We start from the raw sequence: 10116 nt of genomic DNA, 5'->3' as shown, positions 1-10116 counted from the left end.
ATCGGCGCAGGGTCTCTGACCCGACTGTCCAATAAGATTTGAAGTTCTGTAGACCAATATCCTAAGGCGCTCTGGGCGCGTAGTAAACAAATCGAACGTTTCGAGCGACGCGCGGAAGTTGGGCGTAGATATTGACTGTTACATCCAACCATGTGGATCACTAATCCTAGCTGCGCTCCGCAAAGATGATCGATGTCCGCATGACCGGCGCGTACGGCTTGATGTCAACGATCTTCAGCCCTGCTCTACCCAATAGCACCGCCCAATCATCCAGCGTGCGCTCCCGAGCACCAAATGTCATCATCATGAGCAAGTCCTGGACGCTGGGCCAGATGTGTGCCTTGGTGTTCGGCACGGCCATTTCATCAATCAAAACCTGGGAATTTGGCCCTAAAGCAGGGACTAGATTGCGAAGAATCTCAACCGACCTGTCGTCGTCCCAGTTGTGTAGAATAGTGCGAAGATAGTAGTAACGGGCGCCTTGGGTCATAGGGGAATCGATCAGCGACGTTTCTCTAGATGTGCATTGGTTCGGTTGCGACTCACCTTGAACTGGCTGCGGAGTGAAAAAGTCGTACCCCTGGAATTCCGCGCCATCCATTGCCGGAGCAAACTTGACCACCTCCTCCAAGTCTTGCACAATGACATGACCTTTAAACTGGGGGTACCTTCCAAGAAGCTCAAGGCACCGGTCGCCCATATTACCGCCAACATCTACAAAGACAGGCCCATCTGATGGATCGACGGCCTTTGGAAAGGGGATGACACTTAGCCAGTCCACGGCCCTGACAGATGTGGAAATCGCCATCAGCTGCAGGGACAACATCTTCTGGAAATCTTGGACCATTTCTGGCTTTGTTTTCAACCAGTCGTAGAATGTGAGGTCCGTATTAGCCGCGGCGTTGAAAACGCAGGGATTGCCAACGCCATCTTGATAGTTGCGTCTTTCTAGGAAAGCTGGCAACTCGTGCAGCATTGGGTCGATCACTCCATAGTAGATGTTTACACCTCCCTCCAAGCGTGCATCCGCTAGACAGTGCGTCATCTTGCTGGCAGAGAATTGGCCCTTGTCGACCTCGTTGATGAATCTGTTGGCCGACAGGTAGCGTAGTACCCTGTTCACAAGTCGTGCATCTGCCTTGGTAGGCTCACACAGCTGCCCAAGAGTGAGGGGCGTAGGACTGTCAGAGAGAGCTTTAAACACGCCAAGTTGGTAGCCAACTTTGATCAATGGCGTCATGTTGGCCTGAAGAATGATTGTTAGCGTTTACCTGAAACATATCTCTAGTGTAACATACCGAATTAGCAAGACGCATCAGCAGATCAAAGGGCTCCTCAAGATCCTCAATGACCTTACTGAGGGCCGCAATGACCATGTGCCTGGTCTCCTCATCATCTATCTTGCTATGGTAGTTACGCAAAGTTTCGAGCAGCGTATCTGTTGCCTTGGCATTGCTGTCGATCTTGGTTTTATCAAGTGAAACGGACATGATGAATATGTTTTGCAGACTGAATTGAGCTGTAAGGTGTGGTACAAAGCGACTGAGTACAACAGTTTATGGTGCGAAGAGACGATTCAAATCATGGGAAAGGAAAGTGGTTTGATAAAAGGGCACGAACGTGGCAATTGAATTTATCGGTCGAATGCCTCGGTGGGTATGATTGCCAGGAGATCCGACTCGTGGCCACGGGGTGTATCAATCGGGGACCGTACGGGAGGGCCACAGTAAGTTTGGGAAAGGCTAGAACTCTCCATTCATGGTGTCAGAGGTGTATTGCATAAAGGGCGTGCTAATTCAGTAAACGAGTTCTACAAGATCTATTTAAAGACCTAGGTAGCGTATGATCAGTTGATAGGGTAAATGCTTATTTGGTTACATACACTAAAACAGAGTTAAGGGGCTCCACGAAATGGTGTTATCATTTATGGTTTTTGTGCCTAGATTCCATTCGAAAGAATTTCTGCTTCTTCTTTGCTACGGTCGGCCGCTTCTATCTTCCAAGAGTAGCATCTGCCTGTATTAATAGCATTCAATATGATTCCTCTTAAGAGGAGACATGTCAGATATTGCAACCATCACTGCTAAATTTACAGCAGTGTGCATCCACGACCAATCGTCATTCAAGGGAAGAAGCAGTAGATTGAATGGCGTTGGCTTTGGGATTGTTGACTAGAGTAGAATCTGTAGAGTGGTGGATCCATTGCACATGCTTTGAGCAACAATGGCGATTAGGAGCTTGACAATCCAGAGCCGCTGTCCCAGAGCAGACCTTCAGCCGCACCGGCTGTACCGGCTGTACCGGCTGCTCTTCGATTACAGCCCTACTCCCCCCTTCTCAGAGCTACTAGTTCTAAATCTGTTTGCACTCGACGAGGCCAGAAGAAACACGCTGTTGCCATTTCAAGCACAAAAGGACATCGGATCCCTCTTCGACTCTCCTTCCTCAATAGCCGCTCATTCTCATTGCTCTATTCACTTCTTCTTACATCACCCTAGAGTCTTTCATTCATATTAGAATCACAACCGAACATACACATATAAATTAGATGTAACGGTTTAGCGATGGCGAACAACAACAACAGCCCAATAGCCATTACAGGCCTGGCATGCCGGTTTCCAGGTGATGGGAAGAACTTGAGTCAGTTCTGGGATTCATTATGCAATGGAAAATGTAAGTTCTTAAGACGGATTACGCCTTCTGCTTGTGAACAACTCAGTAACTTGGACTTCCAACCAGCCGCGTGGACACCAATTCCCAAGACCAGGTTCAGCCCCGATGCACTTTCCGCATCCATTCCTCAGGGCGGTCATTTTTTGCAAGAAGACATCTCGCTTTTTGATTCAAATTTCTTTCGCATTCCCCGCACAGAGGCTCGTGCCATGGATCCCCAACAACGACTCATGCTGGAGGTCGTCTATGAAGCCCTCGAGGCCGGCGGATATCCATTAGAGGGTCTGGCAGGTACTGCCACGGGTGTCTATATGGGCCAATTCACGAGTGACTACAAGGAACTCGTGTGTCGAGACGCTGAGTCAGCGATTCCGTTTTCCGTAACTGGACTACAGACGACTTCACTATCAAATCGGATATCTTGGCTCTTCGACTTGAAAGGGCCAAGCCTGACAATGGACACGGCCTGTTCATCTAGTTTGGTGGCACTTCACCTTGCATGCCAGAGTCTGCGAGCCGGGGAGTCACAGATGGCAATTGTCGGTGGTTGCAATTTGATGATCAGCCCAGACATGTTCATGTTCGAGGCTGGGCAGGGCTTTCTCTCTCCGGACGGGAAGTGCAAGACTTTTGATCAGTCAGCGAACGGGTACGGACGTGGTGAAGGATTTGCAGCGGTTATTGTCAAACCGCTGGATCTCGCCATTGCTGACGGAGACCCAATCCGCGCAGTAATCCGTGGGACAGCGGCGAACCAAGACGGCAAAACCAAGGGCTTCACACAGCCTAGCTCAGAAGCACAGGCGAGTTTAATATCCAGCGTCTATCGTTCGGCTGGCTTGAAATTCGATGGAACTGGATATGTTGAGGCACATGTAAGCATCCTAAGCATTTGGTCCAAACTTCACCGGAACGTCTGCTCTAACAGTGATCTCTGATAGGGAACCGGTACACAGGCCGGAGACTTTGAGGAGACCACGGCATTGGCCAAGACCATTGCAGCAACATGCTCCCAGGGCAAGAAGCTGATCGTGGGATCAGTGAAGCCCAATGTAAGTCTGACGATTCAGTTCTACTACTTAACAAATCTAATACTCTCTAGATTGGTCATCTAGAGGCAGCTGCTGGACTCGCGGGCGTGATGAAGAGTGTGATGATGCTGGAAACAGGCATGATCCCTCCGAATCTTTACTACAACAATCCCAACCCAAAGATCAGGTTCGATGATCATCATCTCCAGGTCCCCACTGCAGTAATGCCGTGGCCGAACGAGGGCCTTCGTCGCATCAGCGTCAACTCGTTCGGATACGGAGGATCGAATGCCCATGTCATTCTTGACGACGCATACAGCTACCTTGACCAACACCGGTTGCGCGGTCATCACATCACTAAGTTCACCCAGCTGAACGGTACCTCCGACACTTGGGATAAGCCAAGTTCATCCTTCTGCCGTGTCTTCCCCATCAGTTCTCATGATAAAGATGGGCTCGGGAGAGTCAAGCGCGCCTTAGCAAAATATCTGGCAGTCAAATCTAATCAATTGAGAAGTATGAGGGACAGAAGCAGCTTTCTCGACGATCTGGCTTTTACCCTCAGTGACAGGCGTTCGAATTTGCAGTGGAAGGCGTATTTCATTGCTTCGTCACTCGAAGACTTGTTGGCTGCTTTGGCCGCGGACAACACGACGTTACCAACACGTCCGTCTTCACGCAAACCTCGGCTGGGTTTCGTCTTCACCGGCCAAGGCGCCCAATGGGCCGGCATGGGCATGGATCTCATGCAATACCGTGTCTTCAGAGACAGCATCGAGGCTGCGGACCGCTATTTGCAGCACGAGTTAGGCTGTACGTGGTCTGCCTGCGAAGAACTGAAGAAGGGAAAGTCAACTTCCAGGCTCCGAATGCCGCAATACAGCCAAGGGCTTTGTACTGTACTTCAAGTCGGTCTTGTGGAACTCCTTGAATCATGGGGCATCAGACCAGTGGCTGTCGTCGGACATTCGAGCGGAGAAATCGCGGCTGCGTACTGCCAAGGTTCCATCTCTCGAGAGGATGCTTGGAGAGTGGCATACTTCCGCGGAGTGGTATCTTCCAAGCTCAAGACTTGTGGAATTGATGGTTCGATGATGGCAGTTGGGATATCTCCCGAAGGCGCTGGCGAGCTAATCCAACAACTGGCCCCGAAGAAAGTTCACCTCGCCTGTGTGAACTCCCCAGCAAGCGTCACTTTGTCGGGTGACGCAGACGCCATCGACGTGGTCTACGACGCCCTCCGGGAGAGAGGAGTCTTCGTTCGTAAGCTGCAGGTGGACGTCGCCTACCACTCACCTCACATGCAGCTTGTCGCCCGGGACTACTGGAAGACCATCGCTGACGTGTCGACCAAGTTCTCCTCAGGAACATGCAACATGTATTCCAGCGTCACCAGGGAATTGGTCCAACCAGGAGAAATCGTGCCCGCATATTGGGTCAGAAATCTGGTATCTCCTGTCCAGTTCGCCACAGCAGTACAGCAACTCGTGACCAATGAGAAGTCTCTAGATCTTCTAATCGAGGTCGGACCCCACGCCGCATTGCAAGGACCATCCACCCAGAGTTTGCAGAACATTGGCATTACCGATTTGCCGTATCACTCAGTTCTTTTGAGAAATCAAAGCGGAGTCGAAACGGCTTTGAACCTCGCTGGCTCGCTGTCTGCCCAGGGGTACCCAGTGCGCTTCCAAGAGTTCAATCACACAAAGAGGAGAACGCCACAGCCGCTTGTCGATCTGCCAGCTTACCCTTGGAATCACTCACAAAGCCACTGGGCTGAGACACGGGTAGCGAAAGAGTACAGATTGCGATCCTTGCCGTACAATAGCCTTTTGGGAGCACTGACTCCAGGGTTTGTCACTGGTGAGCGTGTCTGGACACATCGTATTCGATTGTCCAAGCAGACATGGATTCAAGACCACAAGATCCAGGGAACCGTCTTCTACCCTGCGGCGGGGTTCATTGCCTCAGCCATCGAAGCTGCCCTCTTGAGTTCTGATGCTTCCCGGGCAGCGGCAAGCTTCCGTCTACGAAACATCCATCTGAACGCCGCCTTGGGTATCGATGAGGGCGAGGAAGTGGAGTACTCAGTCTCTCTGAGACCATGTCTGTCCGACACTCAGGAGACATCGTTGTGGAATGAGTTCAACATCGCAAGCTGTCGAGGCGATGGGGCACTGGTTAGACACTGCTCTGGTCTTGTGATGGTCGAATACGACTCGTCCATCGCTCGTGAAATGGAAGAGCAGTTGACGCTCGGGAATGGAGAGATGACCGATGCCAACCTGTCTGCAGTCGATGATGACATTTTTTACAAATCTCTGTCAGATGTGGGTTTCCACTACGGACCTAGCTTTCAGAACGCGACAGATATTCGGGCTGGTGCAGGCCGGGGCTACGGTACCATCCACATCCCTGATTTAGGGTTAGACATGACGCCGAGGCCTCATGTCATTCATCCCGCGACCCTGGATGCTATCTTCCACTTGATCTTCGGAGCCCTTACAGGGAGTCCGGATGGGATGACGCAACTAATGGTGCCAAAAACGATCGACGAGGTTGTGATAGCAGCCAACATTCCTTATCAAGCCGGCACGCAGTTGAAAGGATTCTCGGATATCACCAGCCGTGGATTCAGGGAAGTAATCGCTGAATTGATCATCGGCGATGGCCCTGCGAACACTCCAGCCGTCAAGATATCAGGCCTATGCCTGCAAGAGGTTGGAGGTCACACTGAAAGCCTCGATGCCCAGTCTGCTCGAAACATTTGTAGCTCACTTTTTTGGAAGCCCTCGATCAACTTTTTGCCATACCAGGACCAAGAAAAAGTCATCAAGGAGGTTTGTGCAAAGCCACGTGTCGACCTCCAGAAGACTGATTTTGCGGAATCAACCGAGGCTCAAGCCTCAGTGCAGACGTATCAAGCCCTCTCGGAGCTCATCAAGTTGTTGCACCACTGCAATCCCAGCTTGTCAATTTCTGAGGCTTTCACCCTGAGCACAACTCGACCAATTCTTTCGCATCTACCCGATCTTGTCGATGTTTTGAAGACAGCCAATTGCACAATTTGGTGTGCCGATGAACTTGCAAGACAAGTTGCCGAGGAAAATTGTCACGAGTCCAAAGATATCCAGATCGAATTGCAGAATCTATCTCAGTCAATTCCTCAAACCGGAGCACCGTTGCCGACCACCGATTTGATCATCATGAACCTCGACTCAAACAATTCAGGTGACCTGGAACGACTGGTACGGAACGCCAAAGAATTGCTGGTGAACGATGGACGATTATGCTTGATTGCGCCAGACAAAGAATCCGAAATTGCTAAGACAAGGCTCAGGTCTTTCGGGCTCTCCAACTGGTTTAAGATCAGCGACTTCGAGGATGCTGAAGGTAAACAACAGGCTCTTCTCCTGGGCTCCAAATCCGCCAACCTAGCAAACGGCCATACGAGTCCTCAACATGACGATGAAATTGTCATTATCCAGGGAGCTGCTCCATCTCAAGCAGCTAAAGACCTCTCTGATCAACTACTGAAGTGCCTGACTGGTCGTGGACACACAGCATTCTCGGTGCCATGGGACGGCAACACGCAATCCTGGACGGGAAAACCGTGCATTTCACTCCTGGAAGTGGACCGTACCATCATGGACGACCCGACAGAGACGGACTTTGAGCGCATCAAGAACTTGATTTTGGAGACGACTAAGACTCTTTGGGTCTCGGGACAAAGCGACCCCTCGAGTGCAATAGTTACCGGGCTAGGGCGCACTGTACGCAATGAGGAACCGGGTCTCGCCTTCCACACACTGCAGTTTGATCTTGCGAACTCTCAAGATCTGAACAAAATAGCCGATCTCATCCTGCGTGCTTTCATTGACGGCAGCGAAGACAATGAGTACATGATCGACAACGGTGTCATACATGTCAGTCGAGTCCTCGAGGACGATGCCACGAATGACAAGCTGCATCTGCTGGATCCCTTGCATAACAAGACCATCAGCACCGCTGTCATTGGCCAATCTGACCAGCCCTTGAAGCTTTCGATTCAAAATGCTGGTATGCTAAGCTCTGTTTGCTTTGACAAGGATCTTGGTACCCCCAGCACCAGTCTCGAGGAGGATGAGTTAGAGATCGTGGTCAAATCATCATCAGTCAGGTAAGCTTTTCTAAAACCCAATGTGTACTACTATTAGTCTAATACCAAAGCCAGTGCAAGGGATGTCATGACTGTCATGGGCCAGCTGCCTAGTACAGACATTGGATTCGCTGCGGCCGGTGTTGTACTCCATTCAGGATCCGCCGTCGGACAATTCAAACCCGGCGATCGGGTCGTTGTATGCCATTCCGGAGCACTCTGCACGGCTCTCACAGTCAAAGCAGACAGCTGTGTCCTACTACCCGAGGATGTGACTTTCGATGAGGCCGCGATGATGCCGCTCACTCACTGCACCGCATGGTACGCTCTAATGCAACGAGCACGGGTGCAAAAAGGCCAATCCATCCTCATTCACACTGCCGCCGGAGGCGTCGGAGAGGCAGCCATCCAGATAGCGCATCGCGTCGGGATGGAAGTCATGGCCACCGTCGAGTCCGATGCGATGAGGAAGATTCTCCGCACCACCTACGAGATCCCTGATGACAATATCTTCGACGTGAAGGACTCCAGCTGTGTTTCCGGTGTGAAGCGGATCACCAGGGGGCTTGGTGCTGACGTAGTTCTGAGCTCCGTCGCTGGCGAAGCAATGCGCCAGGCAGGCCAATGTCTTTCACCCTGGGGCACATTCGTCGACATCAGCGGCAACAATACGCCGGATAACACATCCTTCGACATGGGGTCATTCCCTCGGAATGCTTCATTCACTACGGTCGACTTGCAGCGACTTGCCAAGCTTAGACCCGACATCATGCGAGACGTCATGCGAGACTCGTTTGAGTTCTTGCGCGGAGACGATGTTGAGAAACGCATCGCTCATGTCCCTGTATTCCCAGCCTCCCAGGTCGAGAGTACGTTTCGGTCGGTGGCGACAGGGCAACACGGGAACGAAGCTGTGCTCTCCTTTTCCGACGAGCAAGTCGTGCCGTATCTGAACCGACACGAGCTGACGTTGAACCTCGACCCTGAAGCTGCCTATGTCCTGGTTGGTGGTTTCGGTGGTCTAGGCCGAGGCATCGCCAAAATGTTGGTCGACATTGGTGCTCGCCGATTATGTTTCCTCTCGCGGTCAGGTGCGGAATCCACCGGGGCGCAACAGGTTTCGCAATATTTGGAGAGCCGTGGCGTCCAGGTATTGGCACAAGCCTGTGATATAGCCGATCCGGAATCTGTGCGAGATGCTCTCGAGACGTGCTCTCAGCAACTCGGCCGCATCCGCGGTGTGCTTCAATGCGCCATGGTATTGAGAGACGCACTCTTCCGAAACATGACGCACCGGGAATGGACCGAGTCCATACGACCCAAGGTACAAGGAACTTGGAATCTACACCAGAATCTTCCCGAAGTCGACTTCTTCGTTACACTGGGCTCCTTCACTACTATTTTCGGGAACAGAGGTCAGGGTAATTATGTAGCCGGGTGTGCCTTCCAGGATGCCGTCGCCCACTACCGGCGGGCGAAAGGCATGCGAGCTGTCACCATCGACGTCGGCGTGGTACGAAACGCGGGCGTTCTGGCTGAACAAGGCATGACAAATACTCTACGCGATTTCGAAATTCCATACGGTCTTGACGAGCATGAACTTCACAACATTATCAAGATGGCAATCGCTGGTAGCGAGTCCGGTACCGTCGCGCCGCAGATGCTCACCGGCCTTGCGACTGGGGGCAGTGCCATCGCCGCTGGTGTCGACGCATGGTACCTCAGTGATCCTAAGTTTGCAATCATGGAAAAGATCGGGGCTGGGCAGGCGACCGGAAAGGCCCAGCAGCAAGACACGAGCGTACATGCGCAGCTGTCCGCTGCCAAGTCTCCAGCGGAGGCCGCAACCATCGTGTTGGAGGGCTTAATGAGCCGCGTGGCTGATGTCTTGCACACGGATCCTTCAGAGATTGATGAACATCGCTTCTTGCATACGTACGGCATAGACTCTCTGGTTTCTATCCAGATAGTGGACTGGGCCCTGAAATCATGCGAATCGCGGATCACGGTTCTGGATGTCATGGCTGCGGTGCCCATCAATGAATCAGCCCGGAAAATTGCTGCGAAATCATCGCTCGCGCCAAAGGTTATTGAGGTGAATTGATTACTTGAAGCTTATCAACATATGTTGAGGAGTGTTGTTGAGGAAGAGGGTGTTTTACGACGACATAAACTGTACTGTCTAAGGCGATATTAGATTGTTATGGTGTTTCAATGTTGAACTACTTTTCATTGGTCACGAAGACATCAGGATGAATTTACATGCATTTACAA

General features: G+C 51.5%; 2 protein-coding genes across 2 annotated transcripts; one reads left to right on the top strand and one right to left on the bottom strand.

The window, feature by feature from the left end:
• Positions 1-166: 166 nt before the first annotated feature.
• J7T55_011274 (uncharacterized protein) lies at positions 167-1490 on the bottom strand (the record flags this gene model as incomplete). The annotated part of the gene is made up of 3 exons (XM_053133161.1): positions 167-480; positions 547-1246; positions 1299-1490. The coding sequence occupies 3 exons, from the start codon at positions 1488-1490 to the stop codon at positions 167-169; spliced, it is 1206 nt and encodes a 401-aa protein (XP_052988946.1).
• A 1074-nt stretch (positions 1491-2564) lies between these two features.
• J7T55_011273 (PKS01 highly reducing polyketide synthase) lies at positions 2565-9946 on the top strand (the record flags this gene model as incomplete). The annotated part of the gene is made up of 5 exons (XM_053133159.1): positions 2565-2673; positions 2740-3548; positions 3615-3725; positions 3776-7863; positions 7918-9946. 5 exons carry the CDS (start codon positions 2565-2567, stop codon positions 9944-9946), a joined length of 7146 nt encoding a protein of 2381 aa, XP_052988945.1.
• Between the last annotated feature and the right edge of the window lie 170 nt (positions 9947-10116).

This window comes from Diaporthe amygdali (genome assembly GCF_026229845.1).
Source record: "Diaporthe amygdali strain CAA958 chromosome Unknown NODE_35_length_488319_cov_65_809586, whole genome shotgun sequence".
In the NCBI taxonomy this organism is placed as follows: domain Eukaryota; kingdom Fungi; phylum Ascomycota; class Sordariomycetes; order Diaporthales; family Diaporthaceae; genus Diaporthe; species Diaporthe amygdali.
This window is presented reverse-complemented; position numbering and strand designations above follow the sequence as displayed.